The following is a 20,731-nucleotide window of genomic DNA, read 5'->3' as shown; positions in this document are numbered from 1 at the left end:
TGCCTGAAAAAATTAAAGTGCAGTATTTAACAAGAGTCAGCCACAGCTAAATTATACCTTGCTAGAATATTATTTTGGCAATTGATTGCAACTTGTCAACTCACATTTCTACTGAAAAAATAGTTAAGCTGTTGACTGAAAATCTGCTTGAGACAGAGAATAATCAAAGTGTTTTCAATAGTTGTTCACTGCACAAATAAAAAAATAAAAATCCATTGCCTCTGTCTGCATGTCAATGCACGTTGAGGTCTTAGGCCTAACAGATTTAATAAAAGGTGCACCACTGGTGCATTCTTTTGGTCATGAATATAACTCATATTGTGTATCACAGTAAAGCTCAGGAAAATGGGAAGGATTTAATTCAGTACTTGAATTTACCTCTTGACTTCAGGGATAAGGTGATCTTGATTCAGCCACTTTCTCTGAAATTGTTTTTCTTCTCTTTAGGATACTGTAAGCACTCTAAACGTTGGCTATTATTTAAAATAACAACTTCTTGCTTCTTATACTTTACTTTATGAAAGCTAAGAATAAAAAGCAATAAAAGAATTAATACACAGTGCACTAGGAAATATGGTCTTTTCTTAACAGAGCCTTGAAAATAACATGATGTCACTTTTTGTGGTTGATACACATTTCCTTTATGATCTTCACTTGAAGGAATGAGTGTCCCTTACAGGATATCCAATCAGCAAGAAATAAGATCCGTCCTTAATCAGTACTAGATTTGATTTTTAAGTTGGTTGTAGCTGTAAACCTCTGCAAGTTAACCTGAATTCTATGGAAAGCAAATTTTCCAGTGGAGAACAAACACTTTTATCTGTTTTTATCTGGAAGAACTTACAAACAAAACATCAACTCTTTAAGTTGTGAAACAGCTGAATTTAATACAGTTTAAAATACACATTAAAAGAAATATTAACAGATGATTAATCTTAAGACATCACTCTCCAAACAAACATTAGTTAGTGGATATTAGCAACTGAAAATCATCAATATTTCTGCATAAACTGTGATAGTGTGGAAAATGTAATTTTCAGAGAACGTAATTCACAACCAAGTGGCTAATGCACTGAATGGAGGTGGTGAATCAGTCCATGAAAGAACCTTTTACCTGCAGATACTTGTAACATCTGACTTCTCAATCAGTTCCTTTTCAAGTCTTTCATTACAGAAGTAACTCTGTAGCAGCAAATATCTTCATTACAGATGCTCTCCAGGTTTGTTTTTTAATTCAGTTTTATGTATGTAATACTCATACATTTATTTCTAAGTACCTGAAAACTACTGCCTCTTCTTATTTTCCATTAATTCCCAAGACTTTTTTTGAGACCTTCTTCACTCCATTGTAGATCAAAACACAGGCTGGAAAGTTCTGCTTTATATTAACAAAATTGCAATAAGATTTCTCTTTATTACATCGTGCTTAAATGTCAATTTGCTTTCTATTCCCACTTCCGTCTTTTGTTTCCTGTGGCCATCAGTGCATAAAAGGGAAAAAGGGGTGGATTTTTACAACATGTACTGCAGTGATGATTAGAAAACATTTTTCAAGCAATATAGTTTAAATTTCTCTTAGTACTTGCATTTGCATTACAGTGTTCAGCATCAGAAATATGTAGCATAGTGTTGACATCTATTAACTTCAAATTTCTTCAAACAAAGATCCCACTCTTGCTCTCACCATCGTCTCCAGCCCTTGCAACTTAACAGAGTAGGAATTCAGTCCTAGTGATTTCCATTGCCTTTACAATTCTCTCTTTGCAAAATGTACTTTCTCAAGTTTAAAACTAATGCTACTGATCACACTACAGCAAATTTAAAAAGTACAGATATGTCCAAAATGGAAGAGCTGAGGAGATCAAGTCCTTGAGTGATTTTCTGGTGCTTCTAGATATTGCTTTCATTACAGTATTTTTAATATACCAAACCATATAAAAATTACAAAATATTACAAAAAGGCAGGAGAAACCTTGCTCCGAGTTTTTAAAATCTTTTAGTGCTTGCTGGTGCAGAGTTAATGGCATGTGTTCTTAATACAATCTTATCAATCCTTGTGCCTCTGTCACTTTTTCTATAAGTAAAAAGAAACCTAGAATATTCATAGATATAAAATATTGTTCTTTCACTATCAGGATTCTTCATGTATTTCTGTTGATATCCTTACAGAAAATCTCTAAAAGAAAAATAAAGCAAGATCAGCTTAGGATAATTTAATTTCACAGTTCTGTGATATAAAGTACAAGGAGATTAAACAACACAAAAGAAACAAGTGTTAAAGTGAAATAAATACTGGAGGAAAATTAGGAAAAAATCTTATTTTTCTTGAAGTGTGGCAGGACTTTTTTACTGAATTAATAATTTGGTTTTCTCTGAGAACTGGTTATGACAAAAAGATGATTTAAGAAAGAGAATCTAAAAAATCTTTCTGTCATTGTCAAACACTAACATTGGATTCATGTTATTTCATAGCCTGTAATTTAAAATGGCCACAATTCCATTTTGTTTAATTTCATCACTTTCTCTTATTTTCAAATATTTATATTTAGTAAAAGTTTTTATGTGTCTGAAGCAGAATTATCAACTAACAATTGTTGATAAATATTCTGAGAATTACTGCATTGTCCTGCAAATCTCTGTCTCCAAAAAAAAAGTCTGACCTTTGGTAAAAGAGATGCCATCACACATATAAACATCAGAGAGTGATGGTTATAAACCAGAGAGGACTGGTTATAAATACCTCCCCCCAAAAATCATGCATTAAACAATACAGACATTTTGGAATGGTTCTTCAATAATTCTATCAAGTTTAGAAGGCAATTATATACCTTTAAGATCATGTGTTGTGTAATTCAGAACAACTATTTTTTTTTCTGAAAGATGTGTTTTTCTCTGCTGAACCTAGCTTATTTTATTTTATTATTTTTTTTAATTTTTTTTTTTTAGTTTAGCAAAAGCCCTGCAGCTGTGATCTATTCAGTACTAAGTCAAAACTAAACAGACATGGAAATGTTTGCTATTGGTTAGCAAAATATATGTTAACTCTGAATCCAGCTACCCAAACCAGAGAGCTTTTGTGTCAATACTTTTCCAAAAATTATTTCATATTCTTTGCACTGTGAGGAAACATACAGCAAAATGTGTAAAACATCAATTATTGAAAAGCTTTGGATTATCATATAAAATCCTTCAGTCTGAAAGAAATGAAGTTTTAGTTGCATCATTTATTTATTATTATATCACCTTTAGAGGGACTCTTTCTACAGAAAATAGTAAATAATTGACTGTTATTAATTTTGAAGAACAGGCACATTGAACATTAAACTGAATTTTATGTTTTATAATCAAGGGGGTGAATATTCATTATGTAGACAGAAATCAGTTCTGTCCTTGGTAACATTTGTTTCTGTATAGCTTTGATGCATCTATGTAGGTAAAGAATGGTAATTTTCTATTGCATTGTTATATAATTCATAGCATTTAGTCACTGCTAAAATATGTGGATACCAACCTGAAAATCTCTAATGAATGTTAAAAAGAAGAAGATGAAACCAAAGGCCACAGTCCATTCACAGATTGCACTTATAAAATGGTAAGTATAATCCTGATGGAGTGAGATATAAAACAAATTTTCAGATTAAACAGCTAAATAAAATATGGGTGAAATGATATAGAAATCTCCTTCTGTAAATGCAACAAGTAAGATTTATGACTTGTCATCCCTGTTGTATAAAAGTCAATTCACATTTTGTTTTAACAGAATGGTGAGTAAATTTATGAAGGTGCATGTTTTACATTAAGTCTTGTGCAGTACCATCAAAAGCAGCAGAAGAAAACTACAACTGGCACAGTATCAAAACAAAGGCTGACTGTAATATAAACCTGAAATCATCCAGTTGTTACATTAAAATTACTGATATGCCCATGCTCCAAGCTGTCACTCAGAGCCACTGAGCTCAGTAATTCTGAGCAAATCCTTACCATGTTTTGAAATGGTGGGCTACTCTTAATGGCAGTTCCTGACAAGACTTTTGTTTTTAAGACTGTCATTGAAAACGTTTGTCACATGACACAAACAGAATGCAAAGTGTTTCTTAACATGCCATCACCAAATATGCCATCTGTTTCAGTAAAACCATTTTTTCATCTTTGCATCACATAAAAACCCACAAAACCCCTGAAGATATTTCTAAGATTGTCAAATTTGCAAAGATTTATCTCACAGCTGCCTTGCAATGTTTGGTTGTGGTACATTTGCTAAATGTGTTCTTATTAAGCTCTTCAAGCAGGATATACTCTCTGCATTATTTAACCTTTTTTTTTTTAATACCTCCTTTTAGCAAAATTGCCCAAAAAGAAAAATTAGCTTTCATAGTTGTCATTCTGAAAACACTGAAATCAATTCAATTACCTAAAATTAACTTTAGGATGTTTTAGGTCCAAAATTCCAAATATTTATGACAGTATCAAAGACTATTTAATAAAAAATTATTAAAAGCTGAGATAAGCAATATTGTAAAAAACCTCAAAAACTACAGAATTAAATTGCTCCACTTATTGTTTCATGTGAAAATTTCATTTTCAAGAAAATTGCCTATAAAAGGAAGTAGAACAACTAATTTCCAGAAATTTTGTTTGGTAGTCTTTTTCTATGGGAAACTTTCAAATTCTTAGTCAAAATGAAAGTCTAACTCTTTCAAGATTGATCACCCATGACAAGTTTTCTTACCCACGCCGCAGACATCTTTCTAATGAAGAAGTGACTGGAAACCAGCATTGCACAAATCTGTTCATGATAATGTGCTATTTGAAGTCTCTGACATGTTTGTAGTACTTTAAGATAAATATAACAGCATTCCCCAAATAACATCACACTGGGTAAGTTGGCTGCCTGGTATGATTTTACCTTTTCACCTGGAGTCCAATCAATTCTTGTCATGGAAATTTTTGAAGCAAACACAATCACTGGGAAAAACAGTGTAAAGGAAACTATACAATATCAGTGAGTAAAAATGAAAATATCTGCTTACAAAAAAAAAAAAAAAAACAAAACCCAGACCATCTTCCCCTTCTGTAGCACAGGAGACCCTGAACAGCCAGAATATCAAACCAAGGTATTAAGAATACAAGTAAATGAAACACTTTATTACAAGGCAAGTGGTAGCAGCAATCAAAATGCATTTCTGCACAAATGAAGGTTTCTGTAGGTTCTTTCAAAGTGTAGAGAGTAAGGGAGGCACTCCAAACTTAGGTGTCATTTGTGATCAAGAACTATGGAAGCAGAGTCCTGCACTGCTGGAAGTAGAACAATGTTGGTTTCCAGTGATGCACAATAAGTGCCTTGATCTGTTTGTACAACTTCCTCTCGGGACTGAGGCCCTCTTCCAAAGCCCTTTCACAGCTGCTGGAACCAAAAGCAGGCTGTAGCTGGCTCATGTGATGAGCTGCTGCAATCACTTTTCAACACTGGCAGACCACCCAAGGCAAATAAAATCAGTGAGATGACTAATTACAGCATGCCAAGGGAAAAGCCAGGAAGTTGTGCAGCGTGGCTTTAGGAGAGGTGACTACTGAGGTGAAGAAGCAAGCAGCACAGTCAAAATCATCTGCTTAGGCTTGTATGCCACCCATGTTTTTAACTTCTGTGTGTTTGATTCATTGTAGAAGAAGTGGCTCCCTTTTTCAGACTTTCCTCCCTACTCTCCTTTGAGGGAAGAAAGTTGGAAAGCTGCTGTAGCTTCACCAGTGTATGATTCTGTGAAAAACACTGGGATTTTTTTTTTTAAATATACCACTGAAAGAAGAGATAAAGCTTTTTCATCTTTATGCTATTAATGGTGTCTCAACCTGCTGTACTATACACATTAGAGAGCCCTAAGTAAAGAGTGTGACCTCATTTTTATTTTTCATCAGCAATGTTTTAACTTAAAAGGAAAACCATGAACACATAAAGGGAAAACCATGGGATACACCACAAAGGATACTGGGAATGAAAGCAGTGCATGATATGACAGATATGGCCATCCTTATGTGACACACAAAGTAAGTGTTCCATCGTGGGCAGGACTTGTAGGAGATTATAGACTGAAGTGTGATGTACACAACACCCGAGCCAAAGGCCACCAAAGCTCCTATGTCATGGACACTGGGAACAGCCAGCTCCTGGAAAAGGAATCAGCGCAATGGTTTGCTGCTGTTACTTGAAGAAACTAGCAGGTAGTGCACATGAATGTAAATTTACTGCATGACATACTGATTAGAGGAACTAGACTGAATACTAAGGGAATAATTACTAATTCCAGCTTTGCTTTGATCTCCTGACTTGAAACATCACCCAACCTTGAGTAAATCTCACATCCTCTTCATGTTTCAGTTATTCAATTGGCAATCAGGGATCAGAATGTACTGTTCACTAGTTGTACATATACAGTGAAAAGATTGAAGGTTTGCAAGCCACCATTTCCAGCTTCTCGGCCAATTAAGGATGCTTGAAAATCTGCTAGATCAGATACTTAGCTAGATTAGATCCTTATTATGCTCAGAACCCTTTCTACAAACTGCACTTAACATGGAAAGCAGGGTCAAAGCAGAGGAAATACAAATTAAGTGAGGAAGGAGTTTATGGACTGGCAATGAGACACAACAGAGATTAGATAAGAACCCATGTTATAACTGTCAAGGAATCCCTTTGGAAACAGTAGGATCAAAGTTTCTGCATCCCAGACTCTCACAAATTATTTTGCATTCCTGATTTGTCTTTTCCCTATTGAGTTTGGTTTCTATTTCAGTCAGGCATCATCCAACATTTTTTTTTGTGCCACATATAAATTTTATCAATAAGAACAGGGATATTTTAAAATAAAATATGATTAGAATAAACTACAGTACCTGTGGTGTTTGCAATCCACACACACTGCCTGGATGCAAAGCTAAAAAGGGCAAGTTATCATCCTAAAGCAGAGGGTTTTTTTGTCTGAAAATACTATTTCCATTATATGTAAAACCGTACTGGCTGTTGAAGGCCCAACAATCTTTATTTTCAATTTCTGTGTATGTCATCATGTCACTATTTGAGCACAATGGTATTTAATAAAATGTTCCAAATGTTCCTTTAAAAGAAATAATGCAGCTGTTTCCACAGATTTTAAGGCAATATCTCAAGCCACCTGCCAATTGAATTTAGCTTGATTCTAGGTTGAAGCTTTCTGTGCAATTGTCCTAATATTTGCGTCAGAATCTAGCTTATTATACACTTCCTCACTAGAAAAGTTGAAATGAATAATTTTTTTCAGTATTTTTTCTCCCTATTGAATTTTCTTTCAGACACTGAGTGGAGGAGCTTTGGTTTGTAATGAGATACTTACTTCTGGCAAAGTAAGCAGTAGTTCTACATCTCTATCAAATGATAAAACATGTTGTTATGCCATTTCCTACAGACTCAAAAGTTTAACAGGCTGATATTGTGCTCAGTTTTCTAAATAAAAACCTGTCAGATAAGATTAGCTTATTTTGTAGAAAATTCTGCTGGTGAGTGCGCCATCATTCAGCCAAAAATGCAGATGCTTTTGTTAGTCTGACTTATTCTGCCCTACCTGATTATAAGTGAACTAAACTTGGAATAGCAAAATTTTTTACATTCAAGTTTTCACAGGAAAAAAATTTACAGAAAAAAAATCCATACAGTACAGACCTGTTACAAGACAAGCACACAGAAAACTCCTTAATGGCATAACTGCACAAACAAAAATTCTCTTGTATAGGGAGGAACCAAGTCTGTTGCTGAAAAGCTACAGAAAAAAGGCAAGAGCAAGAAAAGCATTCTTACTCCATTTTCCAAGAGTCCACATGGGGATAATGTTAATCACTGTTATCTAGTTGAAATTTTTAATGATAAAACAATCTTATCTTATTTTCATTTTTGTTACAAAATTTATGGTCGTACCTGAAAAGTTGCAACTATGCCCATTCCAGTGCAGCCCATCAATCCCACACATAATGTAAATATATTGCATGAAGACCTAACAAAGTGTGATGATTCATTTTGCTTCTCTATTAATAAATATCTGATGTACATTGTAATTGAAGCTGAAAAAAAACAACAAAAAAAAGTATTTTGTTCAATGATCACATATTGATTACATTTTAACAACTTTTTCCTCTAACACATGACTTGCAGAACAAAATTATAAACATAATACAATAAATAATGGAATGAAGAAGTTAATTCAGATGATCTTTCAGATGGGACTTCAACATTATCTTTGTCTTAAAATTGCATATTATTGCTATGTGGAACTAAATGCACATCAGTTCAAGAAAAGCACTAATTTAAATCTCATTCTCCTGGGTGTTTTGGGCACAGAGGCATTGCCATTCCACATTAGGAACAGATGTTACAGGGAGATAAGAACCATAAGATGCAAATGGGAGGCCTTATTCTGCTCTGAGGTGCAGTCTTGTGCAAGAACTACATCTCATTATGATGGATTGTCTGAAGAATTCATTCCTTTTTGTAGAGTCACTGCATGCCTGGCGCTAATATGCAGTTCACTCCTGGCAAACACCAGTACTGAATTAGGAAATCATGGTTCTTCAGGATATAATAAGCTATAGACTGAATTCCACAATTCCATAACACATAACACAGTTTCAGCCTATCTGCAATTGGAAAAAGAAATCAGGTAGCTTTGCCCAGGCACTATGAGGTTACATGAAACACTCCAAGATTGTGACTGAACAAGGCTCTTATAAAAGGTAAAATATGTTTACTTTGCCTTAAGGCCATCATACAGAGATACACAGCTCTTGATCCTCCATCCTCTTAAAGATAATGGAAAATGCCAAACTTCCTGATTCACATCAGTTATTTTGTGGAGTAGGCACGTTGTGGAGTAAACCAGGCGTTGCTTCAACACTGTTCTTCCCTTTACTGCAGCATCTTAGAACCTAAAGTTTCCCTACACCAGAGTTTTTGCAGAGTAATTATCCCATCTTTGCTCCACTTTTATTTCCAGTGTGCTGACTACTTTGCACTGATGAGGTGCTCTGAAGAGACACAAGTGCCTCTAAGCCTGCACTTACTCCTCCTAAGGACCCAACTCCCCAGGTATTACTTACATCTACCTGATACTGCCATTTGGCTGTGGAGAAGTTTTTCTGCAGAATACTGAATACATTTCTGTAATGAAAGCAGACATTTTTCACTAATTCTGATTTCTTGATTCTGGTCAACCCAAATACCTGATACATACCTAGAAGTGCTGAAATATTACTCATAAAACCAAAGACACCACTCTCCGGAGGTTTAGTTCCAGTGTCGCTAAAGCAGGAAGAGAGACAAATTAAAAGTCAATTGAGACAAACATAAATGAGACAATTGAAATTCCATGAGAAATAGAACTTGTGTGAATTGCTGCTGTGTGTGTAAGGCAATTCATCTTCTGCTGCACCATTTGTAGTAGGGAATCCTTCTTTTCAAAAGAAAGCATATTTTAAGAGCATACTCTTTGAACTGCATTTCTTCTTTTTCTGTATGCAGTATGCAAAGATGTGACAGACCTGTACTTTGCTCATGAATGACATGATTACATAAATGACATTTCAGAATTAATGTTTCTTTTATCTGCTGAATTAACACTGTGATAGTGTAAAAGATATCTAATGGCAATCACTGTCTGAAGAGATGAGAGAATTTGATTTAATTTCTTTAAAAGGACTTAACCCTATGAGAGAAATTGTGTTCCATGCCCAAGAATGTTCCTAGCAACTGTTTAACTTACTGATGTAGACACAGCTTAAGAGTACTCTATCTCCAAGGTGTTTTAAGTCTCTTCTGATGAAACACTTCATCCTTACAGGGAATAATTAGTTCACTGGGACATGGAGAGGGAGCATGAGTGTGAGAATATCTACAGAATTTATATACATATCTACATGTATATGGCTATACATGTCTAGACATATATGAAAGACATAATGTCTTCATCTATATATATATGAAAGGCATAATGTACACAAAACATTAGTTTTTCAGAAAATGGAACACCTTCACCATAGAGTCGTTTCCCCTCTTTTCCCTACATAAGTGCAAAAACCTCCCCCAGAGAATGCACAGAATCCCAGAACACTCCTGGGAGTGTGTGTACTCAGGCTCCCTCAAGCAGAAGTCTTCTACGGAAGGTGAGTGCTCTGTTGAAAGAACAGTACTATGACCTTGCCACCTCTTTTTACTATTTTTTCTTCTCTGATGTCCATTTTTTTCTTGTTTAACATACAACCAGTTGATATCTATTTGATCAGGTTCTGTTGGTCAAGCCAATGGCAAACATTTAGTTCTTCAATCTTTACATAATTTGAGTGTGAGCTAAGTTTTCAGTTACTGGGCAGTACCAAGAAGCAGGATAGTGTGTTTGAACAGAGGCACCCAAAAACTCTACGGTCAGATATGTGAACACATGAGGGTTTCAGCTAATGCCAAAGCTTAGTGGACACTGAGCAAAGTTTCTGAGAACAAATCTTTCTCCTGGAGTGGTAGTGTCAACCTGCTGGAGGGTAGGAAGGCTCTGCAGAGGCATCTGGACAGGCTGGATTGGTGGGCCAAGATGAGTGGTAGGAGGTTCAGCAAGACCAAGGCCTGGGCTCCTACACTTTGTCCACAACAACCCCAGGCAGCGTTGCAGGCTGGGGAGCAGTGGCTGGAGAGATGCCCAGTAGAAAAGAACCTGGGGTGCTGTTGGCAGTAGCTGAACGTGAGCCAGTGTGTGCCCAGGTGGCCAAGAAGGCCAGTGGCGTCCTGGCTTGTACCAGCAACAGTGTGGCCAGCAGAACCAGGGCAGTGATGGTCTCTCTGTGCTTGACTCTCTGTTCTTGACTCAGCACCTCAAATGCTGCTGTGAGTTTGGGCCCCTCACTGCAAGGAAGATATCGAGGGGCTGGAGTGTGTCCAGAGAAGGGCAGCAGAGCTGGGGAAGGGTCTGGGGCACAAGTCTGATAAGGAGCAGCTGAGGGAGATGGGGGTGTGTTGGGAATTTTTCATGTGTGGAGACGCGAGGCTTGACTCTATTTCAGGTTCTATTTAAGGTTAGTTTATTATCTTATGATATATATTATATTAAAATACTATATTAAAACTATACTAAAAGAACAGCAAGAAAAGAATGATCAGAAAGCTTGAAAGAATAAGAATAGAATGCATAACAAAATCTTGTGACTGCTCACAGCCTCAGCACAGGTGGCTGTGATTGGTCATCAAGTGAAAACAATCCACATAAACTAATGGAAGATGCACCTGTTACATTCCACAGCAGCAGACAGTTATTGTTTACATTTCTTTCCTGAGGCTTCTCAGGAGAAGAATCCTGGCAAAAGGATTTTTCAGAAAATATCATAGCTACAGGGGTGTTTAGCCTGGAGAAGAGGAGGGTCAGGGGTGACCTTGCCACTCTCTGCAACCACCTGAAAGGAGGCTGCAGCCACGTGGGGGTTGGCCTCTCAGATAAAAAGCAATAGGATAAGAGGAAATGTTGTGTCAGGGGAGATTTAAACTGGATGTTAGGAAAAATTTCCCCACAGAAAGGGTGGTTAGACATTGGAATGGACTGCCCAGAGAGGTGGTGGAGTCACCATCCCTGGAAATGCTAAAGGAAAGCCTGGACTTACTGCCATGGTCTGGTTGACATGGTGGAGTTCAGTCATAGGTTGAACTCAGTAACCTCAGAGATCTTTTCCAACCTATGTTGATTCTGTGATTCTGTGTATAATGAAACAAGTAGGTACTAGCTAGGGATATTTTTTTATGTCATGCAAGAAGAATAATACTATTCATTCCAACAGTGAGGCTGGATTAGGTTTCAGTGCTAAGATTCTGAAGCTACCACTGAGTACAGCCAAAATGACCTCAGCATGAATGCTCTCCACAGGCAAAAGAGAAAGCACTCTCTACTTTAGCAATCACTCTCAAGGATTTTGACAATTTTGTGAAGTTCAGGACAGAAGAGTATGGCCATCTCAAATGACTTGATTACTTTAGAAATTCATATTTGCTCTCCAACCCTTTCTATGTTATAGAATGACTTGTTTAACAAAAGTTGCTAAGATGATTTATCATCAATAGGAGGAAGCTTAGGATAAAGGTAGGATCTTTTTCTATGAAAAGCTGATGGAAAAAATAGAGAAAATTCATATATTCCTTTTCACTTGATTGGTTTCAAATTCTCAGACAGCAAAAGTTTGGACCAAGCTTTTAGACAAGTTTTTACAACTTGTCAGGCATTGGGAATCCCTATTCCCCTGAATTTTCTTGTTGTAATGCTTTCTGAGGACTTGTTCCAGCTGGTAGTCTGTATTAATCTTGTTTCTCTTTGACAGTGAAATTGATGAAAACAGTAAACTAAGACTTTTTGTTTGTTTGTTTGATACACCTGAAAATCATCTTAATTTGTGTTTCATTTAGCCCATTTTTTAAACTTGAACTTCATGTTTTCCTTTTGTTTCTGGAGTGTTTTCATTAACACGACAAAGGAGTCCATTTAAAATGTGGGCCACTTGTGACAATCTTCAAGGACTTTTTCAAATCAGAAACCACTCTGTGGTAAGTACATGACTGTAATCACTTCAAAGCTTTTGAAGGGCTTTAGGTGAGAAGAGAATGGAATTGGCACACATATAGAAAGCCATTTGAAGTTCTTGGAACACACTGCAGGAGCAAACCAAATAACGTGAAATTGCACTGAACTACATTTTTTAACAAAGTATTTTCTCAAGCTGAAGGTTATAGGTGATTTTTGCTATTGCAAATTTTTAAACTCAACAATCTTAGATTATGTTGTAAACAAAATTCATACCAGGAATATTATATCACAATCTATTTACAAAGTACTGCACTGGACTTTTAAGGACACAATCTTCTTAATGCTATATTTTGCATTAAAAAAGCTAAATGAATACTTGGATTCATACTCATTTTTCTTTAAGTCTGCTGCTTTGACAAAAAAGATTACCAAAAAAAGCATCAGTGACAGTCCCCTCCTTTTTATGAGAAAGAAAAAAGGAAATGGCATATTTGAAACAAAAAATGTGCTCACTTATTTGAGCTGGTGCATAGGGGAGCTCAACCACCATGGAAAAGATGAAGAACCCAGTATGAAAATGACAGCATTTGTGTCACCATCCCATGCAGAAGAATTTTAAAAATGAACAGTCTTCTGAAGAGTGGAAAGACAAGAAGGTGAAGGAGACAAGGAATAAATATTTTAGGGCCAAAAGACTCATTGAATTTTCATTAAATTTCATTAAATTTTCTTCAGAGCCATCATAAACTATTTCTCTACAAACTGAGGTCCCAAATTTTTAAAATAGGAAGATTCTATTCCACCTACAGGGATTCTGATTTCTCCAGAGGTACCAACTGGTAGCAAATACTTTCAGGAAAATTTCCTTTCCTCTTTCACTGAGAATTTGAACAAGCAAACAGCCACCCCAGCACATCCAAATTGGTTTGGATTTTGAGCAGCATGAGTAACAGGACTAATTTTGGCATAACATCATCATCTTTTAGGACTCAGCTGCTAGAAAATACAAAATCATATTTATTTTATTTACCAAGAATTGTATTTATATGGTTTACTTGATGGGACATTAGCACAGTCGCAATGACAAATTTACATGTGGTCTCTCGCTGTAACAGCTGCTACATTGTAAGCAAATAAAATTAATGTCACTTCAAGGCATACACAGAGTACTTGGGGAATGAATGTAAGAATTACAGAAACATTGAACTCAAGTATATCAGTATTCTTCTCCTTTGTGTAACTGGAATTTCCCCATATGAGCTCTATTTAATTTTTATACTTCATTTTAAGATATTGCACAACTGAAAGGTTGCAACACTCTTCCTCCTTTTTTAACACTCTTAGTTTTACTAAATCACATTCTCAATCACATGATGCATATTCTTAGGCTAAAGCAATGACCTGCAAATTAAGCATTGAATATGGTATAACTATTGTCCTGAGTACTTAGAAGAAAACCTTGTGCTATTCCCAATGCATATTCTATGAAGTTCTTATGCTTAGACCACATGCCTTTAGAATTGTTGCAGGTGCTTCACCAATAGCTCCATATATTCTTAGTCCAAATGTGGTGGTATAACATAAACAAGACTTTTAAAAGCTTTACTAGTAAATGCAGAGGCACCGAAATGTGAGTGGGAATCACTGGTGCAGCCTCTTATGTCTTTGTTTTGTTTAGGTTTTTTAGGGCATACGGACTTTTATTGTGATTCCATAGCTAAAGGATAAGAACAGTGTTTAATGGGTGCTATTCCAGTAAGTTGATATAAGTGTGGCAGCTGTGATACATTAACTAGACTTGTACAGCTGTAACTTAAAGGCTTGGTCCATCCCTTTTAGAAAGAATGACAAAATTGAGATATCTGGGCTGTCAAAAACTTAACTGGAAACAAAACTATACATAAAAACCACATTCCGCTCTTTCATATATTTTATTCTATGACATGGCTTCAACATAAGGAACATAATTGGTCAAATTTCTTACTACAGGATCTCAAAATATTTCTGAACACAAACCATGTACAATTATGTCAAATGTTTAATTTTTGTTAGTTAATACTGGATAAATTGCACTGATCACAAGCACTTTTGTGTTAGTAAATCTTTGTGTGTAATCAAGGATGAGCAGTAGGGTATTTGTTCAAGTACAAGAACAAGGCTTTCCAAGAGCTTTCCAGATTTGTGCAGAGTCCTAAAAAGTTTTGCTAATATAAACATGAAGCCCAACTTTCTCTGGCTCAATTTAAATGAAGCTCAGCTGTCTTGTGGGTTGTGGTGTCATTTGCTCTTGCCTATGATGACAAACCCTAATTTTCAATCAAATTTTCTTCTATGTGCCAATCAGGTTAGCAGTCTTCTGAAATTGTTCATGTCCAAAAAGTCCTTCAAGACATTAGGTCTAGATGCATCTTGAAAAATATATTTTAAAACCTTGTTTAGATATTCTGTATATCAAAGACAGTCTTGGATTTCTGGCTAACCTTCAATCTCTTGAGAGATAAATACTAGCATTTTCATAGTTTAGGTTTAAATGTTAACATAAGGCATGCCTAAAGAATGATTTACACAGAATTGCACTTAAATGAAAAAGGTTATAAAAAAGAGATGCCAGGCATCTCTTGGGAAGTCTTTAAAACCTATTGGTCCTATAATGAAATATAAAAACTGCATGTTTGTGGGGATGTGTGTGCTGCGAAAGCCATCACAGGGCTTTGAGTCCAGTCCTCATCTGGTGCACTTTGGCCTAATTCTGGAGTTATACAAACAAAATTACACTTCCACCACGTAACAGTAAAGTTTTTCTAGGATCAGGCCTGCGTTGGCTGCAGCAGAAAACTTTCATGTCCTTTCCATCGTGTCTCCAGCGTTGTGTCCTGAAGCTCTCAGAGGTGCTAGAGGTGTGATGGGTGCCGGGAGCGCCCAGCGTGTCCCCCTGTCACCGGGAGGCCCCGCCGCCATTGCCTCTCCTCCCCTGGGGACCCCACACTCCCTCCGGGAAGCCCCTCAGGACACCGCCCATGCTCACACACACGCAAGCCCCGCAGCTCGGCCGCTCCCCCGCGCCCCCGCCTCACCTGATGTAGGGGACGAAGGGCTCGACGTGCCCCGCCAGCACGGCGATCACATAGGAGATGATGAAGGCGGCCGAGGACCAGCTGACGAGCAAAGCGGGCACGAAAGCCACGCCGGGCATGCAGCACAGCATCGCCGCCCGGGGCACCGGCGGCTGGGCGGCAGCGCCCTGCAGTGACGGCCCGGCAGCCGGGACTGGGGCGCATCCGCGCTCACCCACGCGAGCCGGCCCCGCAGCCCCGGGGATGCCCCGCCGGGCGCTGGCTTCCCTTCACTTTCGGTTCTCCGCTGCGCTCCCCGCCCCCGACGGCGGCGGAGAGCCAGGGACCGCCGTGGGCCCCTTCGCCTTTCACCGCTGGCGGCACCTGCGCGCCTCGGAGAGTTTCTGGCTGCAGAACTTTCTCACCCCAGAGCCCTGTCCCTGTCGCTGCCGGCTCTCCGGGCCGCACACGCCCCGTCGGGGCAGGGAGGCGGGCGGTGAGATGCTGCTTGGACTGCTCGCCGGCTCTGCGGGTCGTGCCGCCGGCTTGCGCCTTGACAGTATTCTTCAAAAGGGCTAAAAATGGGTCCAGTGTGAGCGTGTAGGGGCTCTTTGCAGCTCGCCGGCCGGGGAGCGGTGTTAGGGGCACGGATAACGGGCCAGAAACTGTGCAGGTCCCATTCCAGAGTCCTGCACACACCTCATCTGCCTTGGACTTTCGTTTCAAACATATAATGTAGCCTTGATCTCCAAATTTCCCCTGAAATTCACTTTTCCACATGCTTAGAGGGAAACCATAATTTAATTCAAAATCATGCCGTGTTCAGCATTTTCGCTTTTGTTTAGCCTGAAGCCACGGACAATCTGCCAAGGGTGTTTCTGTTTCCTTTGATTGTTTGTAGTTATCAGCTCTCCAAACCAACATCTAAACTCAAGGTCACCATTCTGCTACAAAGATGTGTGTGTGCTTACTCTGCCCCTCTCCCTGAGAATGTATTGAGGGGTTTGCCTTCAGTGCACATTCCCTGTGGTGGATGCACACAAGGTGAGTACTTGCCATGACTCTGTAGGTATTAGGAATGGAGATAGAAATTACATAAAAGGACCAGGGACAGTACATCTTAATGCAAGTACAGAAAAGTAATTAAAAAAATTATTCTACCCCTAAGACTGGAGGTAGTCGACGACCTTCTTCGTGGCAGCAGCAAGTTGCTCATATTCTTTACATATAAATTGAGCGTAATAGTTCATAACATGGCACAAATTCATACTTCACATTTCCACAGCTAATCTGCTTTCTAGTAAATTTGAGTGACAGAAATTTCTGACTGGAAGAACAGATTTATTTCTCTTTATGTTAAAGGTGCAAAAATAATAGAAGGGAGATAATATTTGAGCTATCTTAATACGTCGGTTTAAAAAATTCAGTGTAATTATGCCTCAATATCAGGTATCTTAGGGTTTTTTTCATCTTGAAACAGAAAATTAAAGAACCACTATACAGGAATGAAACCCAATCTCTTTGGTCAATAAATGGCAGAAACATATTGATGGTAATTATATTTATAGCAGTAGAATTTTAATTTTTAGTATATCAGTAATTTATTATTTTGGTTTGGTCCCTTGCAAAAAGAGGATGGAATTCACTTTATTTTACTCCATCAGCATTTAAGTCACATTGTTGGAAAAATGTTCCATCCACAGTTCTGCAAGTTCCTTGTACTACCTTTAGTTTTGTAAGTAGTAAATAAATTACTCTAAAGTGTGAGTTGAGTATTTACATTACTCACATGACTTTTTGAAGTGCCTGAACACTATTTGGAGTGAAAAAAATGGACACATTTGGCTCAAGCAGGTGGCAATTGACTGTTTGGTGATCACTAGCAAAGGCTCTCGTTGCTATGTAAACATTTATTGCAGCTCACGTGATGTTTCATTTTCTTTATCATTTTATTGTAAAATTTGAGCAGTGTTCTTTGATAATTTTTTTATCAAAAGCATGTTCTTTAAAGATCATTAGAAGTTGCATGGAGTAACAAATACAGGTTACTCACAAACTTGGGAAGAGTAATTTTATTTACTGACTTGAGAACACTAGTGTGATATTCCAAAGAAAGTCTGTGTATTTTAACTAATTTTGTTTTCGATAAATTATATTAAAACTCTGGTAGTAGAGAAACATAAAATAACTATGGATTTTAATATAGCTCCATGGGATTGAAAAATTAGATAGGAGTCATCAGTGCACACTTGCAGTCCAGAAAACCAGCTTTGTCCTGGGTTGTATGAAAGCATGGGAAACATGACCAGAAGGTTGAGGAAGGTGATCCTGCCCCCTTGCTCTGCTCCGCTCTGGTGAGACCCCACCTGGAACACTGCATCCAGCTCTGAGGTCTCTTGCACAAGCATGGACCTGTTACAGGGGGTCCAGAGGAGGGCCACAGAAATGATCAGATGATGCTGCACCTTTCCTTGTTGAAGAAAGGCCGAGAGAGCTGAGGTTGTTCAGTCTGGAAAAGAGAAGGCTCCAGGGACAGCACATTGCATCTTTTCATTATTTAAATGGGGCTTAGAAGAATGACAGCTGGAGACTTTTTACCAAGATCTGTAGCGACAGCACAAGGGGAAATGGCTTTAAACAAAAGAGGGTAGGTTTGGATTACATATTAGGAAAGAATTCTCTGTTCTGAGGGTGATGAAGCACTGCAACAGATTGGCCAGAGAAATTGTGGATGCCCTGTTAAAGGCCCTCCTGGATGGGGCTTTGAGCAATCTTGTCTAATGGAAGTTTCAACCCCACACCCATGGGAGTGGGGTTGAAACTAGGACATCTTTATGGTCCCTTCTGAACTAAACGCTTCTATGATTCTATGAATCTGTGATTTAACAAAATCATCAGACTACTTCAAATTAGAATTATTAGAAAATAAATATGTCAAGGTATGCAAATAATAACACATCCATGTCAGTGATTTGAAAATATATGAAGGTAAGGAAATAATAATGCAAGAAATCTAAAATAGTTTATGCTGCTGGTACTTGTATCTCCTCTTTTCTCCTGCTTTACTCAAAATATGATTTCCGTGGATTTTTAATTTATTATGTATGAATATTCTTTATAATATGTGTGTTTTCCAAACTCATTCATTATGAAATTACCTGTAACATGAAAGACCCAGTTAGAAGAATCTCCTTCCCCAAACATATTGGTTCTTAATATCTCTGCATGATTTTTACATTGAACCTGTACAGAATAGTTACAGTAGCATTTACTTCCCTGATTTGGTAAAGAACCTGCTGGAAGATGGAAGGATGGAAGAACAAGTGAGACAAGAAAATGGTAAGCAGTAAAAGTTTGGAATGAGAGCAAGAGAGATGCAGTTCAGCTACTTTTTGAGAGCTGTTGCTACACACAAGCTCTAGGGAAAAAAAAGGCAGTCAATCTGTGAATGTAATGCCTAAATTCTTTTATTAACAACTGGTTAATAACTGGTTTATTAACACAGGTTGCACCAGAAATACATTTACAGAAGTAATCAAATACACTACCTGTAACTTCTTCAAATTACGGTGTGAAGAGTTCAAGCTGGTTTGTGGTACCTCTTCCCTTCCTCTTTGGTCATGTGCCAGTATCTGTAACCTTCTCTCAGTAATAAAAGCACGTGCAAACTATTCTCACTTCTGACAGGAAGTTTGGAGTAACAATAGTAACAACTCACATCCTCTGTGAAGTCTTACACTGTGAGGCATCCATGGCATGATGTTAATATTTCTAAAAGGTAATGGGAGTTAGTTATAAGGCAGTATTCAGGTGTTACTGTTTAAGAGACGCTTTATTTTGCTCCCTTTGTTTTGGGTCCCCCCTGTAGATAGCTAGATTATATATAAATATCTAACCAAAATTCAGGTAAAAAATGTCTCAGCTGTCAGAAAGATTGGACAAATCAAAAAACTGACAGATCGCTTAAGAATGAAGAGAGGTTAACTACTGGGTTGAAATTGTGTAATTTCATCTCTCAAAAAAAACCAAACCAAACCAAACCAAACCAAAAAACCCAAAAAGCAAAAACAAAACCAAAAACAAAATGAACACCCAATACCCAAAACCAACCAAAACCAAAAAACAACCAAGCAACCAAAAAAACTCAAAACCAAAAAACAAGCAAACAAACAAATAAAAACACCCCAAAAAACTACACACACACAAAAACAACCAACCAAAAAACCCCAAAACCAAAAAATGAATAGAAGCTTTCTCTGGTGCAGGGCAGATTAATATCTTGCAATAGTGATGAAGTGTGAAAAGGTTTATTCCATAATTTCTAAAGAAAATTAGCTCTCAAAATGTATTTTTTTACTACTCCACTCTGCATTTTGAGTTACTTCTTGGGTGATGTTTTTTCAAATAAAGTGTTTATTGGGAGAAATCTTTGTTTCCAGAATGTGTGAGCTGTAGACTGACAAGGGCTATAAAGAGCAAGAGAGAGGCTGTTTAGCTGCAGATGAACCATTCTCCAGTGGCTTTGTTTGTCCTTCACTCTAGATGAGGTAGTGAACATGTTGAAGCAGTTAGTAGGAGAATTTGGCTCTGGCATTTTGAGAATTTTGGCAGTACATTTTTGTAGAAGCACATTTTTAGTGAAAAGTAAATCATTCAAAGTGAAATGGGAGCTTTTTATGTGGCCTTGTCATCTGAAAGAAATACCTTTACAGTTTTCTTAGTGGTACACAGTAGCTGGCAGTAAGTTGCTTGCTGAAGATTAGGAGAAAGTAATGAAATTCATAACCTGAGTCAAATTAGAATGAAAAGGGATTAATGAAATCAGACTCTAAACAGAGAGAATTTGATCAATCCTAGGAAAAGCTATCAAAAAATATTTTTCTCAATATCAGAAGTGGCTAATGATGTAGCTACATCCAATACAAAACCTCCTGGAAATGGAGAGTACTCACTCCTGAAAAATCAGATTCTATTTCCATAGGTTAATATTGATTTGCCAGCACAATTTAGGGGTGTTGGTTTGTCTACCTTTACTGCATCATATTGTTAAATATAGGGCACTCAATTATTTCTTCCTGTATACCATGCTTTGCACTGCACAACTGTTTG

At 37.5% G+C, this 20,731-nt stretch overlaps 1 protein-coding gene across 1 annotated transcript; it reads right to left on the bottom strand.

Annotated features, from left to right (window-relative positions):
- Positions 1-867: 867 nt before the first annotated feature.
- DRAM1 (DNA damage regulated autophagy modulator 1) lies at positions 868-16,059 on the bottom strand. Its single transcript, XM_041398865.1, has 7 exons — positions 15,644-16,059; positions 9,252-9,319; positions 7,943-8,085; positions 5,985-6,162; positions 4,907-4,965; positions 3,512-3,604; positions 868-2,176 (listed from the first exon to the last, which is right to left on the bottom strand). Exons 1-7 carry the CDS (start codon positions 15,772-15,774, stop codon positions 2,132-2,134), a joined length of 717 nt encoding a protein of 238 aa, XP_041254799.1. The 5' UTR covers positions 15,775-16,059; the 3' UTR covers positions 868-2,131.
- Positions 16,060-20,731: the final 4,672 nt, after the last annotated feature.

Source organism: Onychostruthus taczanowskii, unplaced genomic scaffold, assembly GCF_017590055.1.
Source record: "Onychostruthus taczanowskii isolate IOZ18803 unplaced genomic scaffold, ASM1759005v1 scaffold15, whole genome shotgun sequence".
NCBI classification, from domain to species: domain Eukaryota; kingdom Metazoa; phylum Chordata; class Aves; order Passeriformes; family Passeridae; genus Onychostruthus; species Onychostruthus taczanowskii.
The sequence above is the reverse complement of the archived record's forward strand: the minus strand, read 5'-3'. Positions and strand labels throughout refer to the sequence as shown.

Excerpts from the sequence above, each read along its gene's own strand:
- DRAM1 (XM_041398865.1), bottom strand. The coding sequence starts at position 15,774 with ATGCTGTGCTGCATGCCCGGCGTGGCTTTCGTGCCCGCTTTGCTCGTC. Across the intron at positions 6,163-7,942 it reads GCATAGTTGCAACTTTTCAG|GAGCTGGCTGTTCCCAGTGT; the intron begins GTACGACCATAA and ends TTCCTTTTCCAG. Across the intron at positions 2,177-3,511 it reads CATTCATTAGAGATTTTCAG|AGATTTTCTGTAAGGATATC; the intron begins GTTGGTATCCAC and ends TTTTTCTTTTAG.